Source organism: Tympanuchus pallidicinctus, unplaced genomic scaffold, assembly GCF_026119805.1.
Source record: "Tympanuchus pallidicinctus isolate F22 unplaced genomic scaffold, pur_lepc_1.0 scaffold21, whole genome shotgun sequence".
NCBI lineage: Eukaryota > Metazoa > Chordata > Aves > Galliformes > Phasianidae > Tympanuchus > Tympanuchus pallidicinctus.
This window is the reverse complement of record NW_026294733.1, coordinates 254,694-272,351: the sequence shown is the minus strand read 5'-3', so window position 1 is coordinate 272,351 and position 17,658 is coordinate 254,694. Positions and strand designations below refer to the sequence as shown.

Here is a 17,658-nt window from a genome sequence, read left to right as displayed (position 1 = left end):
GTGAGGATGTGGTTAGTGGTCATGGTGATGATGGGCTGATGGTTGGACTATGTTATTTTAGTCTTCTTTTCTGACCTTAACAATTGTAAGATGAGATGTTTGCTTCAAGAGGCTTTGTTCCAATCCAGGCTCATGATGCCCAGCTGCTGCCCACATCAGTGGGTCTGCACTGGCAGATGTCTGCATCACACCCTATCTCCTTTCTCTCCACAGATCTGGTGAGCAGCTATTCTATGACCCCTCCTACTCTGAGTATCACTGAGGAAGAACACATCATCAACGCCAAGGACACGCTGACCATCACCTGCAGGTACAGTGCAGGCAGGCACAGCTCTGCCTATAGACCGCTCACAGCTGCTAAGGACCCGGCAAGGAGAGCCTGTCAGGGGGATCTTAGCTGCAGCATGCCTGTAGATAACCGTGGCTTATTAGAAATCTGCTACATGAACCAAGTGTGAATTAATCTAATCAACTAATTGAAAAAGAAGCTGGAAGCCTCTCAAAGGAGGAGGTGTTAGCCTCTGCTGGAGTCTTGCAGGCAGAAGGAAGGCAAACACTTGCACGATCTGATAGCTTCCTTGTAAGTTTTTCGGGGGAACTGACTTCCTAACTCTCCTGGTCTTGCCTGTGATGTGTGTTCTCACCTCATCACGCTGTTGGAGTTGTAGTTCTGGTTTCCAAATTTGGCAGATTATTTGGGGGGCATAGAGAAATGCCCATAGGAGAAGGCAGGGCTGTGCTTGGTGTTGGTTATGAGAAGCTGACAGCTTTTCTATAAAGCTGGGATTTCATTCTCTGCTTTGCACATTTGAGGGTGAAGGAAGAGAAGCCCGAGCCAGGCTGGGTCAGTAACTCCTAGAGCTGGTCATTTTGGAGTCTGGCTCTGAGAAGGTGTTGTATCTGAACTGATTTGTCCCATGCTGGGGCATTTGACTGTGCATGTTCTCATCACTACTCCTTATCTTGGAAAACACATTAGAGAGAGAGAAAAAAAGCCAAGCTGGAGTTTCCCTCCAGCAGCTGAAAGCAGATCCATGCCTGGGATCTGAGTGCTAGGGCTCAGTAGGGGTATAAATTCAGCATGGGCCTCAGAGGGGTATTTCTCAGAGTTATATATAACCACTAAGCAATTACTACAAACACTTGGCTTGTATTGTGTTCTTGTCTTGTCACAAACATATTTAACTTTCTCTGGAACAGATGGCATTACTCTTACTTTGTGGATCAGTTCTCTGCCAGGGAATAGAGACAGAAGCAAGGCTGCTTGATGCTCATACTGAGCTGATTCCACGTGGTATGGGAAGCCAAGTGTTTGTGGGCTTGTTCATAGAGTGACCTGAGGAGCCGTGGTGTATGCTAGGCAGTAGGAAATGCATGGCTGGGCTGTGGTCAGCCACAAGCTGCCATGGAGAGTGTGGAGATTCTGGCTCTTGCCGTGCTGACTCTCTGCAGACCCAGCAAGGCTTTCCCAGGTCACCCTGGACACGTTTGGCCACAGCCTCCCACGTGGACTGTGAGTACCACACACAGTGAGGCAGACCTGTGTTCTTGAAGCAGCTTCAGGCAGGGAAGCCAATGGGAAACTGGGAACTGCAGACACAGCCCTGTGTCTCCTGCAGATTGATCCAAGGCTAAAGGACATTCTGAAGTTGGAGGTGTGGTTGAAGAAAGTGTCTTTTGCAGTCAAGCATGAACAGACCTATTTAGCACCATGAAGCGGAAAGCCTTTCTTTTCCTGGATGGGAAGGATGAGATTGCCCTTTCTTTGTGCACTTGCTAGCTGTCAATTAGTATGAAGGAGAATCACAGTGGGAAAAAACGTGCCCCTCTGGAGTTGTGCAGCATCCTTCACACCACCCACAGGTGACAAGTCTCAGCAGGGCTCCAAGGTTCCCCTTCTCCCTGTGAGATCTCAAGCCCGTGTCTGCCCCACGCCTTGAGAAGAAGGTTTTGCCTGTGGGACACTACTTACTACTTTTGAATGAAAAGTAAATCTTTCCTGGTCCCTGGATCTCTAATTACACCCAGCTGCTACTCCAACCTCTTCTCTGGACTATGGCCCACCCTGGGAAGACCTGGCTTGTGTTAATGGGAGCCGAAGGGAAAAACACGCAGACCACCAAGAGAACAGGCAAAGGAGAGGGTGATGGGGCAGGGTAGGGCAGAAACAAGTACAAAATCAAATCCCGGATCCAGAGATTCTTTGCTGAGCATCATGTTGGAGGTGGCTTTGGTTTGACCCTGGTTCTTCCCTTGAGAACAATGTCCTCTGGCTGCTCTTCGAGCTGCCCTGGAGCCAGGAGCACAGGCCTGCTCGAAGCAGCACTGCAGCAGAAAACTGAGCCCAAATCCCCCCGCATGAGGCTCCCTGCAGACCTTTTCAGCTTCACCCACTGAGCGTGAGAGTCCCACAGCTGGCTGTGCTCTCAGGCTCCCTCACAGCTCAGCCTGGATCTCCCACACTTGCAGCTTAGCAGCCCCTCTTCTTCTCTTCCTTGCCCCAGAAGGGACAAGAGCCCATGCCAGGCCATGGGATGTTTCTGGAGCTGAGCATGCTTCACAGAAGCCCGAAAACACAGCACACCCACAAGGACTCACTGGGTGCTGAGGCTCTGCAGTTTCCCCCATCACCTAACACAGTGCACTCATCCAGGCAGTGCAGGGGACCTGTGTAGAAGCATTCCAGCAAATACAGATCGTGCCACGGCTGGCTGGAAGCCACAGTGATGTTTTAATCGAGGCATGTGGCACAGCAGGGTGAAGGGACTGATGGACAGTATGTCTTTTATTAGCTCCCATCCTGAGAAGGCAGGAAAAAAAACATTGTGAATGTCTGCATTCATGCTCTTGTCAGCCTGCACTGGGGAGAAGCAGAGCTTGTGCCCTTCCACTCATGAATGTTGGAGCAGAGCCTGCAGGAGCCAGCTGCATGACAGCAGAAACTTATGAAGGGATCAAGCTGATCCTGGCCATGCCAGCCCCATCCCACCCCGCAAGTGCTGGGTACCTGGAGGGAGAGGGAGCATCTCTCAGCCGTGGTGTTTAGAGAGGGAAGAGCGAGGGTGTCCTTTGCTGCCCAGTGACTTGTTCATAGAGCTGACTCACAGATGTTTGCAAATGCATAAAGTCTACTCTGGCAGAAAGGAAGTATTTGACCCCGGAGCCCTCTTGGCTCCTGCAGAGGAAATGAGCACTGCAGCGGGGATGGAGAAGCCTGAGGACAAGGCAATGCCCTGCCACATGGCTCTGCGGCGGCGTCCAGGACACGTACCACACCTGCTGCTTCTTCCTATGGGTGTGCGACTGCTGTGAGCATCCTCTGTGCTGCTGAGGGGGAATCTGCCTTATCCCACCTCAGCCCAAAGCCACAGCCAGCTTTGCCCGTCATACCGCATGTGGGAGCTTCAAAGAGGATTGAAGAAAAGCTGTGCCAATTGCAACAACTCCCTTGAAGAGCATCTGTCCCGAAAAGATTTAGGAAAACAGCTGCAGAGAAGCCTGCAGTGCATCTGTTTCCAGCTGGCATCAGCAGGCTCTGTTGCCCAGAGACACGTTATCACAGAGCTGAAAGAAAACAACTTGGGAACAAATCTTCAAAGATGACAGATAGGTGGGAGGGAACAGTCCCAAAGTGCCTGGACCTTTTCCCAGATGCACAGGGCAGCCTCAGAGAGAAATCCAGGTGAGCCTGGCCTCGTTCTTGCCTTCATCTGGTCCTCTTTACACACCAGAGACACCAACTTGGACTCACATTAATGCCTTTACCTTCTGTGTCCCCGCTGGGTCTGGTCAAGCAGCAAATGATGCAAGGAATGTTTTAGTTCAGCTCACGGGCTGGTTGTCAGGGCTGTTTGCACTGGCCCATCCGTGTTTATATAAATACGTGTCACTCAGCTACTGCTGGCCTTGATGGTTAATAAAACAAGTGGGTCTGATAATGCGTGAAAATCCCAGCGGGTAAACAAACAGAAAGAGGAAACACTGGAGACTTGTACAATTCCCCTGCTGCACACCGAGTGCCAAAAATGCCTGAGCAAACGCGAAGGGCTTTGGGGCTCCTTTGCTCAGTTGGGAGTTGGAGCTTTCAGCTCTGCATGGGGCCAGATACCGCTCTGTGCCTGGTGCAGAGGGCGTATGGCTGCAGCAGCCAGGGCCACGCTATGCCTTGCAGTCAGGATCCTGCTGTGGTGACACTTGTGATTCGGCTGTGCTCAGAAGCATCTGCCCCCGCCCTGCTCTGAGGATCCCCAAGCTGAGGAGCTGCCTGTCCCCATCTGCCTATTCCAAATGGCATAAGAGGTGACTCCAAGTATCTCCTAATAGCACAAACAGTGCTGACAAAAAGCCATTTTTGCCCCCAGCTGTCTCTTGAGATGTCTTCTTTTTTCCCATCTCTTTTTTGCACATTTTTCAGTGACTTTCGGCTTCGCTGGCGAACATTCAAGTGTGGACTGCGCTGTGCTCTGAAAGGGGCTCTGATTTCACGGAAGGAAACTTCCAGCATGGCATAAAAGCCTGGTTTGTTAGTAGTAAACAAGAGCAGTCAGAGCAAGCTGTGGTAGGGTGCCTGTTTGTGTGTGTGTGTGTGTGTGTGTGTGTGTGTGTGTGTGTGTGTGTGCACGTGCATACACCTCCCATGCTGGGCATTCTTGGCTATATATAAATACACACTTGCATGCTCAAGCTGGAGGTTTCTTCTCTATCTCTGACTCCTTCCTGCTTTTCTCTTGTTTTCTCTCCAATCTGCTCTCCTTCCCTCCTTCTCCTTCCTGCTCCGTTCGTCACACAGGTCCCAGCCAGCAGCTGTGCTGAGCCAGGGGAGCTCATCATGTCCGTGTACATTCTTAATAGCTCTGAACTCCTTTAATAACAAGGGGAAATAGAGAATAAATGGGTTATTTCCCTCTGGACCCTATATGGCTCCCTGTCCTGGCATCAACAGCAGTGGGACGAAGTCACGGGAGGGAGTGATATCTGACAGTCTGGCATGCCCAGGATGTGACCTGGGGAATGGGACTGGCCTCTGCTTGCAGGGTGATTAGGGAAGCTGCTTGCCTTCTCCTTGCACCTGTTTCCCTCTGTGGAAGAGGGCTGTTCCTCCATGCCCCAGCCTGAGAGCTGAGGCTATTTGGGACATGTGCAGGGCCATGCGTGTACGTGGGAGGGCTGTAAAACCCCCTAATTGCCCCAAAGCTAATTCTCCTTTTTGCCCATTTCCAGAGGCCAGCATCCCTTGGAGTGGTCGTGGCCCGGGGGCAAGGTGGACCCGATTGGAAAGGAGAAGGAGATGGAATTCACAGCCTCAGCAGCACCCAGTGGGGGCCGGGCAATCCGTGAAGAGGACTGCGAGGGGACGGGCACGAAGCCCTACTGCAAAGTGCTGGTGCTGACAGAGAGCCAGGCCAATGACACAGGTTACTACCGCTGCTATTACAAGTACATTGATGCCAAAATCGAGGGCACCACAGCGGTCAGCTCCTATGTCTTTGTGAGAGGTAAGAGCCGTGGTGAGGTGAGGGAGGGCTTGGGGCTGGACTACATGCACTAGCACAAAATCAGACAGATTAAAGATCCCGACATGCCCCCCGCACCCCCTTCCTGTCCCCCAGGGCTGCAGGCTTGGGGAAAGGACCAAGGGCTGCTCCTCATGCAGGAAGCAATATCCGTCCATTTCTGGGGGATGGCAGCAGCACCTGGGATTCAATTATGTCCCGGCCTGGGGGCATCGCTCCAGCAGGGCTGGAATGTAGGAATGTAAGGAGCGAGAGCCGAGTCTCAGAGATGCTCTGACGCTAAAAAAAGCACAGGATTTAGCTTCTGGGCAGCTGGGGAGACTCTCAGAGATGCTAGAGGCAGAACGGGGCAAGGAACGATAATGGTCCGTAAAGCAGAGAGGAGCAGCAGCACAGACCCACTGTGCACAGCCTCCTCGGAGCCTCAGCCCCACATGCGGTCTGCACAGGGGCTGCCATGCGGGCAGCATTATGAGGTGTGTTTTGGAGGGAAAGGGCTGTCTGCCAAGCTTGGAGCCGCAGCAAGGGGCTGCAGCGGCCCCTTCTCTGCTTTCCCTGTTCCCCAGGGTCCCCCTGTGCTGTCCCCCCACCGCCTGCAGCAGGATCCAGCAAGATAAACGAGTGCTGTCCCCTGGAAGCAGTTGGCCAAGCTATTTCTCTTTCCGCCCCCATTTCTTAGAGTTGGTGCAGTTGTCACGAGCCAGGCAGGTCGTGACATACAAGATGCATTTTTCAGAAGTCCCAGGGCAAAGCCAAATTTACCTCTGCAACTGTGCAGAGAAAAATGTAGAGGCAAATCAGAAAAAGCTGGGCAGCTGCTGGACAGGAATTGGGGTCTGTCTGGGCAATTGCCTCCTCTTCACGTGGGCGCTGCTGCCCATCCTAGAGAAGAACAGAGCTTCTCTGGATCTCAGGAATGTTGGGAGGAGGCGTCTGTGAGTTGGGCAGGGATATTCGGTTGCTCCTGAGCCTTGTATCAGGAAGAAGGTAAGAGAGCTGCTTAAGCATGCAGCTGAAAGTACAGCCTTACAGGCTTACATGCAAGGTGTGCTTCTGCAAGAGCCTGGTTTGTCTATGGATGTGGATTTCCCTTTGTAAAATTTTGGATTTCAAACCTCCTGGAACAGTCAGGTGAGGATGTGAGACCCAGCAAATGCCACTTTGTCCCCTTGTTCGCCTCTTCTCACCTTTGGCCTCATCTACAGCTCGGTAATGGTTCTGTTTAACAGAGAGCAGCAGTGTGCATGTGTGATGGAGCTTAGGGGCTATAAATCCCGTGCTGTCAGGGTGCATGGGACTCACAGCGCCTGCGTACAGCTTGTGTGCAACAAATCCAGCCAACATCTCATAGCATTGCTTCGCACATGGCTACGTAGGATGTGTTCATACTCATTCCAATCAGGCTCTGCGCTCTTATGGCTACCAAACAGCCAGGAAAACTCAAGATCCTCCTGGACAGACTTTCCAGGCAAGAGAAGGGACATGTTGAGGAAAACCCAGGAACACAGTAACTGTGGTCACTGCAGGACATCCAGATAAAACCCTGCCTGTTCCTGCTGAACTGGGCTGCAATGTGAAACTGTCCCCGGAGAGTTTGGAAGGGCTGATGTAAGTGTCAGGGATGTTTGGAGACAGCATGGTCAGACCACAGATTTATCCACCAGCCTCGTTTGTCATTTTAAGAGCTTGGTGAAATTGCCAGAAACAAAATATCTGTACTTTGGCTGAGAAATGGGTTCTTCTGTATTTTTTACCTGCAGCTCAGTTCTCAAATGAACTCTTCACATGTGTCTCATTTCTCACGTGTCTGGTTTGGTGTGTATTTTGTTACCTCTATAGATAGTGCTGTAAACATACAGAATGCCTCATCAGAGTGAAATAGGACACGTACAGCCCCCATCTCATCAGGCTTAGCATATATTAATGAAGGAGATACTAAATTATTCCCATCTGACCCATTAAGACAGCCTTATAGAAAGTATGTGATGGGATCGAGAGGGGAGTTAATGCATGAATCACGAGCTCGTTGGCAGCTGGGGCTGCCCAGTAAATCAGTGCATTCTTGGCTGCCCTCTGAGCTTGGAAGGGACCTTGTAGTCTCTCACCTCTGCCAGTTGTGTGTCTCCTCCCTCTCATGTGCCCAAGGCTTGGGAAAGGAATGAGGAACATGTTTGCACTTTGAAACAAACCTCTGATTTAAGAAGCCCTGTGCCAGGACTCCAGGAAATAAGAGTCCTCTAGGCATCCATCTTTTCATGAAGAACTCACCATTACATTTCCTATGCATGGCTTCTTTCCCCCAGGCTGTAGAAGGAAAGACTTTACCTTTTGCTCTCTATAACTACCTGAAGGGAGGTTGTAGTGAGCTGGGGGTCGACCTCTTCTCTGGTGTAGCTGGTGATAGGACTAGAGGGAATGGCTTCAAGCTGCGCCAGAGGAGATTTAGGCTGGACGTTAGGAAATACTGCTTCTCTGGTCAGGCACTGGAATGGGCTGCCCAGGGAAGCAGTGGAGTCACTGAGCCTGAAGGTGTTCAAGGAAGGTTTGGATGTTGTGTTGAGGGATATGGTTTAGTGAGAACTATTGGTGATAGGTGGATGGTTGGACTGGATGATCTTGTAGGTCTTTTCCAACCTTGGTGTTTCTGTGATTCTACTCACTCTAGAGTAGGTCTTGGCAGTGTGACTATGACTGAAGCAACAGTTTTCTAATTAAAAGTTTAAATGTCCTTATGTGCTTAACAGTGTGAGCACGGAGTTGGAATGGGTTGAGGCCAATGTGATTGGAGTAGCAGAATCCCCAAATGGGGATCATTACTACTTGCATCTTGGGCAGTCATTTTAGTTGATTGGTTTTAGGGATTGTCTAACAGGAGAAAAAATCCCCTCCAACCCAAGCCAGTCTGTGATTCTATGATCAGTTTGGTGCCTGGCACAGTGGCTTGGAGCCATGGTAGATCTCTGCATGCTGCCACTGAATCCCTTCCACAATGGACCCCAATTGGGTTTGTCAGGTTTGACCCAGGCAATGTGCTGAGCAGGACAGGACAGCCTGTCCTGCCAGCACTTCATTGTGGTGCTGGCTACACGTGGAGGAGCACAGTGTACCACCCCTGGCCTCACTAAGTCATTTCAGGGTGGTTTTGCTCTTCCTGTCAATATTTGTGCTTGCAGCAGTTGGGAGGCAGTGGAGTGGCAGTCCTGGAAATCTCAGCTCATCTGTTTATCGGCCGGCTGCAGGATGACATCTGCATACCATTGCAGTGCAGCTCACTTCCTTGCCCTGGAAGGTCACTCTGCTTGCCGCCACTCCTGCACTGGCACCAGCTGGGCAGGCGTGGAGCCCAGCAGGAGACCCAATGGTTTGGCAAAGGGTTCAAACCCAGGCCTTGAAGGGGCCGAGAAAGGGGAGGTTGTTTCCAGCACTGCCCAAATGTTGCAGGAGCTGGCCGACCTGGGACGCACCCTTTGCATTCAGGGTGTGTTTGCTGCTGTGGACATCATAGATGGGGCTGATCAGCCCAGCACCACTCCCTCTGGCAAGCTCACAGTGTGTTAAAGAAAGCCAGAAAGCCTTCTATTCTTGTGGTTCCTTCCACTTCTCCTCTTGCTCCTGTTTAGTTGTCCTTCTCTTTGAATCCCTTCCTTAGATTTCGAACAGCCGTTTATCAACAAGCCAGAGACACTCCTCATCAGCAAGAAGGAGAACACTTGGGTGCCGTGCCTTGTGTCCATCCCAGACCTCAACGTCACGCTCATCTCGGTGAGAGTTGTGCCAGTGGGATGCTGCAGACCAACACGCGTTGCATTTGTTGTGCATTTGTAATTGCCCGAGTGGGAGAAGTTCAGGAGCTGCCAGGAATGGAAAATGCATGAGATACATTTTCCATGGAAAGTATAAGCCACTGGCTTCCTTGTTTTATTTGCTGGTTGAGGCTGTGTTGTCCAGTTCCCTTGGGCAGACCCCGCAGGTTTCCTGCCAGCTTTGCACCTCTTCCCTGGCTCTCTGAAACAAAACAAGACTTTGATTTGGTCCCATAGCATCCCCTGCTTGTTCTGATCTCTGTGAGCTGAAAACCCCCTAGTAGTAAGCAACCCCACGGGGAAGGAGGCTGCAGCTCTGGGGCTGAGGACTGAATACAACTCAAAACAACTCTATTATCAGCTTGCTTATGCCTTTTTTTTTTTTCTTTTTTTTTTTTTACAATGCAAATACATCCTTCCAGGATGAGTGTTACTATTGTACAAAGCCCTCCAGGGACACTCCGGGGGCCAGGGGCCTTTCCCTTGCCCGGGAAGGACACTACCCAAGGTCAGACCCCATCCCAGTGAGGCTGATGTTTGGGACATCGGCATCAGTTTCCTTAGCTATCACTATCATTTTCCATTCCTGGAAGTCTCTGGCCTGCTCTGCGGATGGGGAGGCTTGCAGTGCAGGATACAGCCGCTTGGGGTATAGCGGGGGCTGCGATTCCTAGATGACAAACCCTTGGGGGAGAGAGCAGGAGGCCAGCATAGCATAATGCTGCATCGTTTCTTCCTGCAAAACAGAGATGTTAGCCAGCATGAAGGGTGGGAATGCTGTTATCCCCTCATTTCACTTGGGAAAATGTTGTTTTTTCCAGCAAAATTCCCTCATCCACCCCGACAGGAAAGCCATTTTCTGGGACAACAAGAAGGGGATGCAAGTACCCACTCAGCTGATCAGAGATTCCTTGTTTGTCCAGTGTGAGACTGTCATCGACAAGAAGGTCTTCAAATCTAATTTCTTCATCATCCACATAGCAGGTGAAAGTCTGGGGAAGTAGGAAGTTATAGCCCTGTCCTCTAGCTGTGTGCCATGCTGAGGTATCCTTAGCAGCAGCAGTTTATACCCAAATCTCCTGTAACCGCACAGTCAGAGGTGCAGATTCCATGCTTTTCTGCTTTTCTGAAACCCACACCCCGGCTTCAAATAATTAATAGATCAGAAATGTCTTTTTCTTGCCTCTCTGCATCAGGGATTGAACTGTACGACATCCAGCTGTACCCCAAGAAAGCCATGGAGCTGCTAGTGGGAGAGAAGCTGGTCTTGAACTGCACAGTGTGGGCCGAGTTCAACTCTGGTGTCCGTTTCCAGTGGACGTACCCTGGCAAACAGGTACTGCTGCCCTCTGAGTCATCCCATCCTGCCCATTCACTGTCCTTCTTGGCAGCAAAACAGGGCTCTGATTCAGGATCCTAACCATGCTGCGCTCTGGCGATCTCAGAGAGCTTTTCCACTTTTCTCTCCTGCAGCAGGAAGCAGGCAGAGAGGAGACTCTTCTACTAGTAGAAAGCATCTTCCTTTCTTAAGCATTATTTCTCTGAGGAACTTCTGGACAAACATTGGCTTCATTTCCACCAGTACAAATACAGACCAAACATCCTTGCTTTGAAAGGAGCTGTTCCAGCATTGCAGCTTGAATTACCAAGAGCCTGCAAAGGGATCCCTTCCCTCTGTTTTTCCCCTCTGTGGTAGAGTCTGGCTCTTGCAAACAGTGAAACACTGGAGTTCCCTGAAGACATTATGGTGTTTGCATACCTAGGGCTCCTACCTAGTGACTGGACCAGAGATCAAAGCAAACCACTGCTAAACTCTTAGCCCAGCTTTAGTTGGTCATCACACAAGGCTCCTTGCCTTCACAGTCAGTCATGGAGATGCCTTTCTGGAAGGAGGCAGCAAGAAATGCAGATATGAGGAGCCCATCTACACAACCCCATTCCTCTGACGCCTTTCACGCCCTGTTCTGTGCCACCAGATGCAGCGAGCGGTGATAGAATCTGAGCGCCGGTCCCTGCAGACACACACAGAGCTCTCCAGCATCCTGACCCTGCACAACGTCAGCCAGCAGGACCTGGGCAGGTACACATGCACTGCCACCAACGGCGCCCAGATGCTGGAGGAGAGCACCGATGTCATCGTGCATGGTAAGACACCTTCTGCTCCTTCACGGAACCGCAGCCTGACTCCTTGCGCTCCCCTGCGCACTCACCTCTCCGTTTGCAGAAAAGCCCTTCATCAACGTGGAGTGGCGGAAGGGGCCGGTGATAGAAGCCACTGCTGGAGACGAAGCTGTGAAATTGCCGGTGAAAGTTGTGGCTTACCCCCCACCAGACTTCCAGTGGTAACGCACCTTTCTTGGCCCACGCCACCCTCTCTCCTCCTCCCTCCCCGAGCCAAGGAGGAAAACCAGGCCAGCCTCCTTGCTAGGTCCCTCTGTGGCCAAGATTGTCCCAGATGTCACATTCTCTCATCCATGGAAGGGCTGCCCATGTTCCTAGGGTGCTCCTCCATGGCTCAGCAGCAGGGAAGGGAAGTAGGGGAAGTCTGGTTAGGGTCAGGTTGTACAGTGCATCGTGCTGCACTCCCACCAGAGCTAGCTAGGAGCTTTGCACACAAACCCTGCTCAGTGCAAAGCCGTGACGCTCCCAACCTCACATCCTCACAGCAGTGTGCAGGCCTGTAACTCAGGTCTGGGGAAAGCCCAGGGGTCCCTGAAGAGAGGACCGTGCTTTGGTGAGACACTTCCTCCCTGTGGCTGCATTTTCTCTCTGCCTCCCTGCAGGTACAAGGACGGGAAGCTAATTCCCAAGCAATCTCAATCTTCAATGCAGATCAAGGATGTGGCAGAGCATCATGCTGGGACGTACACACTGGTTCTGAGGAACAGGCTGGTGGGGCTGGAGAAGAACATCAGCCTCCAGTTAATTGTCAATGGTAAGGGAGGGGCTGGGGCCAGGGGGAGAGCACTGAGCCCACAGCCCCAGCCTTTGGGCTGCTCTGAGACCAAGTGCCTGGTGCTTTCCTAAAGCATTTGCTACCTACATCACATCCTTCAGCCTAACGCTGAGGGGTGCTCTGGTTACAGCAGGGCTAGTTGCTTGTGGTGTGGGCAATGTGCCATGGAAGTGGAACTCAGGACACTGAAGTTTTGTTCCTGCCTCCACGGCTCTGAGCAGAACACACCCTTGCTCAGGGGGCTGTTTCCCAACTGCTGTTGAGGATGCTACTGAGAGTGGAGACTCATGAGCAGAGTGGCTGCAGCACACATGAAGCCTGGGGCTGGAGCAGTTCTCTGGGTGCCCTATGGCTTTCCCCTGGCAGAAACTGGTCATTGTCATGGAGAAGTCAGGTGCCAGCGCAAGAAGCAGTAGGGACACTGCTGCTTGGGGATTTGTCTCCAGCAGACTCTGTGACCTTGTGCTGGGGGCTGCAGCATCCAGACAGCCATATCCAGCAGAGGAAGGAGAAATTGTCATCACTTGAATCTGCCTAAGTATAACCCACCCTGCCCTGTGGGCCTGAGCTCCCTAGGAGCTGCCCTGGGATCTGCAGCACAGTAGTGCCCAGTCTCTATAGACAGCCTGGGGAGGGCTGTGCCTGGCCTAGGGACACAGCAGCTAAGCCCAGGGCCACTCACAGTGTCATTCTGATGCTTGCAGTTCCTCCACGCATCCATGAGAAGGAAACCTCTTCCCCAAGCATCTACTCCCGGAGGAGCCCCCAGGCCCTCACCTGCACAGTCTATGGAATCCCAGCACCAGAGGTGATCCAGTGGCAGTGGAGGCCATGGATGCCCTGTCGGATGTTCTCTCGACGCAGTCTGTAAGTGCCATCCCTCCCAGTGCCCACGTCCTGCCAGGCCACCAGTGTGACACTGAGGTCTCCTTATGACCATGGCTGTGTCCCAGATCCCATCTCAGTTTTGTGTGCCCCTTGGTGAGACCCCGAGGCAGCAGCTGGGCATCACCCTGCTCGCTCCTGCCCAGAGATCCCTGTGCTTTTTTTTCCAAAAGCATCTTCTGGTGGGTGATGATGGAAACAAAAATGCTGGGAGGGAAGGGAGCAGAGCTACTGCATGTGGGGAGGAGCTGCTGGATGCAGGGAAAGCTCCAGCTGCCTGCCAGCTGCTGGGGCAGTTTGCCAGTGTTTGTGAAGGCAGGATGGATGGGCAGGAAGGGTGCGTGCCCGCTGCCTGTGCTTTGGGAAGTAGGGCAGCAGCAGGCAGGGCTGCAGTGGCATTTTTTAGCTGTGATCTTGCAGGAAGAGGGAAAAGGGATGCTGGGGAGTCAGAGACAGAGTAGTCAGGGTGGAGGACAACAGGGTGCCTAGAGGAAGCCAGGTCCTGCAGTCCTGTATAGGCTGTTGCCAAGCCTGGGACACCAAAGTGCTCTCCATCGCATGTGAGTGCACCATGGCCTTGTCAGGAAGCAGAGAGGCCCATGAATTATGGTCACTGTCTCCCAAGGCCACTATGTTTCTGCCTAGCAGAGCTCCAGAGGATGCAGGAGGCTTCTTTCTGGCTTCCTGTTGTTTACACAGCTCACCAGTGTGCTCGTCCTGCCAAGCGCTCTGCCGGCACTGCCAGCACGTGTCCTTACCCCTGAGCTAGGTGTTCAGCTTCCCCCTGCCTCTGCCACCCTGGATTTTGGGCTCTCCCTTCTCCCTGCTTCACCTGCATTTCAGCAGCATCCTGCAAGCTGCAACATCTCAGGTCTTTGGCAGATTTGGGCTCTTCTCCCCAGTTGCCATCATCAGCCCCAAAGAGGTGCCACCATGTTCTTTGGGGATACCACACACAAACAGTTTTCACTCCTTCTTTTTTCCATCTTCAAATGAAAACATAGGCCTGGGGGCAAAGACACTGCTGGGGGCACCAGTATCTGTTTCCTGCTTCGGTTTTATGGATATATATAGATCATGTTTGCTTCGTTAGTGATTGCAAACCACCTTTCTAAAGCACATTAGTGCTACATAACCCAGAATCCTAAGAATTTTTGCAGTCAGAGGCTAGGAGCATCAGTTCTCAGACACAAAGCCAGTTTTGTTGCCTTCTTCCCAACTGACCCTCTCTCCATCTGTCTCCTCTTGCTGGCTTAGCAATAGCAGGCACCGGGCAGCAAGGCGCCATCAGCGAGATCGCATGCCTGAGTGCAAGGATTGGAAAGATGTGTCACAGCAGGACGCAGTGAACCCCATCGAGAGCATTGACACCTGGGTGGAGTTCGTGGAGGGACGGAACAAGGTGAGGCCATAGCCCCAAACCTGTCTCGGAGCAGGGAGCGGGAAACAGGGATCCCATTTGGGGTCGGGCAGCACAACTGGCCTGGGAGTGATTGTGCAGAAAAACCAGTACAAATTGCACCGCAAGGAACATCCCTCTCTTGTTGCTGCATGACCTGCAGGCAGCTGAGTGGTGCTCATTGCCCGTTTCTTTCTGGTAGCTGCAAGGTCTGTGCCCTGCGCTGCACTGCGGTTCCTGTTCCTGCTGGTGCTGGGCACTGGCTGTTTGCAGAGGGATGCAGAACAAACAAATGGGCCCCCGCTTCCGAAAGTCACTTCCTGTTTTCCTACACACCTCCAAAGGCACTTCCCGTTCCCCAGCACAGCCAGAAGTTCGTCACACTGCCAAGGGGGTGGCAGGGGCAGATGCTGCTCCTCCCCGAGCAGCCAAAAGGAAAGGCGGGGATCTGCTTTCTCTCCCTTTCCTCCTTTTTGACTGTCTTCTCTCATCATCTCCCTCTGGTTTTTATTCTGTCCATGAAGGGCAGATTGAGCCACCGTGTGTACAGTGCAGGATGATGTCAAACAGAAATCCCAGCACAAATGTAACAGCACAGATTGGAGAGAAAATCCCTAAGGCAGGAAGGCAGCACGTAGAAGCACCACCAGTAGGGTCACTTCAGCTGTACTGAATATCCACAAGAAACAGGAAAGGCAGCATTCAAAACTGCTGGTAATTAGGTCACTTCAGCTGTAATGAATATGCACTGAATGAATGAATGTTCCTCCTGATTAACACGAGCTAATATATTGCCACTTAGAATTGAAATGCATCCCGAAGTGTATGGGATGAATAGTAAAGACAAAGTTGTTTCCCTGTAGGGGTTCGATTTTTTTTTTTTGCATTTTTAAACATTGCCTCATTAGAGGGATCTTTGCATGTAATTACCTTGCCATTTAACTGGAAGGGAGAAGAAACCCAGGGTTCAAGCTGCAGATTTCCTCTAAGGGGAGTGCTTGGAACACCCTTGGCAGCTCATGTGTGTGCAGTGTGAGCCGGGAGGAGGGCAGCCTTGCTCCCCAGCTGCCTTTCCTGGCTCTTTTGGAGGCAGCATCTCTTGCAGCCGTGCTCCCAGGGCAGCAACCAGGCTGCGTGCCCAGTCTTAGACAAGTCTCGCTGGAAGGAGAGATGAGAAAGCTTTTAGGATCATGTCTATGTACACTTGGAATTTAAAGGGAGAAGATAATAGAATGAAGTAGTGAAATCCGGGATGCTTTCATGAGTCTGATTTCCACTTATGGGTAGGAGGAATGCTAGCAGGTCATCTGAGCCCATGGAGCAGTCGTCTCACTGCACAGGGCTGTCTGCCAAAGAGCAGCACCAAGCCTACTTTTCTCTCTCACCCTTCCTAACTTCTTCTGCCGCTCTCTTCTCCCACCAGACAGTCAGCAAGCTGGCCATCCAGGAGGCCAACGTCTCAGCCATGTACAAATGTATTGCCTCTAACAAAGTGGGTCGAGATGAGCGGTTGATCTACTTCTACGTGACAAGTGAGTACTGGGGACATCCCCTGTTCCAGTGTCACCTGGGCTCTTTGCCTGAAACAGCCCCTAGATCTGCCAGACGCCATCATTCATGCATCGCACCTTAAACAGTGACCAGGAAGCCATCAGGAAAGCAGGGCTGGCTAGATTTCTGCTCAGTGGCAAAAGCTTGAAGTTCTGGTGGCAAATAGTGCAGGCAGACCTGGAGATAAGCTGGTGTGCCTGTGAAAGTTCCTGCTGGCTCAGCCAGCATACTGGGCTGGGGACGTGCCTGGTCCAAGAGCATCCTCTAGTGGCATTGCCAGCCCCACTCCCAGGCAGGGTCCTTCTGGCCTCAACCCTTGGCACAGCCCCTGATGGATTTTGGTGGTGGGAGAAAGCTGGGTTTGTAGAAGCCCAGCAGAGTGAGCTGAGAACAGCCACATTCAGACCTCCTAGGCTTGTTTCACTTGTGACCTGTCTTAATTTGACCCTGGGGCTTCAGTACAGCCCTTAGCACCTTGCTCAGCTGCAGCAGTCGGTTGCTCGCAGCTTGGATGTTACAGGCTCCAGGGTGGTTTTCATTTACCCTAGGACAGTGAGATCTCAGAGAGCTGAGCCCAAGGAGGCAATTTAATTGTACCTAGCAGCTGAGCCAAGAAAACTCACTCGTGTGTTCATTTCCTTCTCAAAAGCCATTCCAGACGGATTTGAGATTGAATCCCAGCCCTCAGAAGAGCCCATAGAGGGGCAGGATCTACAGCTGAGCTGCAATGCGGACAACTACACCTATGAGAATCTGCAGTGGTATCGACTGAACCTCTCCAAGCTCCACGATGAGGAGGGCAACCCCCTGGTGCTGGACTGCAAGAACGTCCACCACTATGCAACCAAGATGCAGGGCGAGCTGCGCTTTCAGCCCGACTCCAACGATGCCACCTTGCTGCTCACCATCCCCAACATCTCCCTGGGCGAGGAGGGAGACTATGTGTGTGAGGTGCAGAACAGGAAGACCCGGGAGAAACACTGCCATAAGAAATACATCTCTGTGCAGGGTGAGAGTCAGCAGGGCAGGTGGGAGTGACTTGCTGCTGGTACTCTTGCTGCAATCAGCTTCCCAGTCCTTCCCTAGGGGAAGCCATGCAAGCTAAACACAAGGTGGCAAAGGCACCTGGGTCCCAAGACACCCTCCAACAAGGGTTAGAGACCCAGAGTCCCCCACGAATGCAGATATTCTTTTGATCAATCCGTTTTGTGCTGCTCCTCCAGCCCTGGAGATCCCCCGCCTCAAGCAGAACCTGACAGACATTTGGGTGAACGTCAGCGATTCCATAGAGATGCGCTGTAAGGTGGATGGCAACCACGTTCCTGACATCAGCTGGTACAAAGATGAGAAACTGGTGGAAGAAGTGTCAGGTACAATGGGCCGGGGATGGAACAAAGGCAAGGCATCATGTCTGGTGAACAGAGAGCTGAATGCTGCTGGGTGCTGGGAGTTGCTGTGCCTGGGCAAAGCTGCCCGTTCTCTGAATTGCCTGAATTCTGGTTTAAATCGTGTTCTGCCCTGGTTTGGTGTGCTCTCACTGGACAAGTCTGT

General features: G+C 52.0%; 1 protein-coding gene across 3 annotated transcripts in view; it reads left to right on the top strand.

Moving 5' to 3' along the window:
• Nucleotides 1-17,658, top strand: part of FLT4 (fms related receptor tyrosine kinase 4) — a 46,932-nt gene that overhangs the window by 14,708 nt on the left and 14,566 nt on the right. For 2 of the 3 annotated variants that reach the window (XM_052684800.1, XM_052684799.1), the window contains exons 2-14: nt 214-310; nt 5,221-5,495; nt 9,163-9,275; nt 10,138-10,300; nt 10,513-10,652; nt 11,293-11,461; nt 11,541-11,658; nt 12,100-12,251; nt 12,977-13,139; nt 14,415-14,559; nt 15,980-16,088; nt 16,757-17,116; nt 17,331-17,477. In XM_052684800.1, coding sequence (XP_052540760.1) covers nt 214-310; nt 5,221-5,495; nt 9,163-9,275; nt 10,138-10,300; nt 10,513-10,652; nt 11,293-11,461; nt 11,541-11,658; nt 12,100-12,251; nt 12,977-13,139; nt 14,415-14,559; nt 15,980-16,088; nt 16,757-17,116; nt 17,331-17,477 — 2,151 coding nt within the window. The remainder of the gene's footprint in view (nt 1-213; nt 311-5,220; nt 5,496-9,162; nt 9,276-10,137; nt 10,301-10,512; nt 10,653-11,292; nt 11,462-11,540; nt 11,659-12,099; nt 12,252-12,976; nt 13,140-14,414; nt 14,560-15,979; nt 16,089-16,756; nt 17,117-17,330; nt 17,478-17,658) is intronic. The other variant, XM_052684801.1, reaches the window with a different exon arrangement.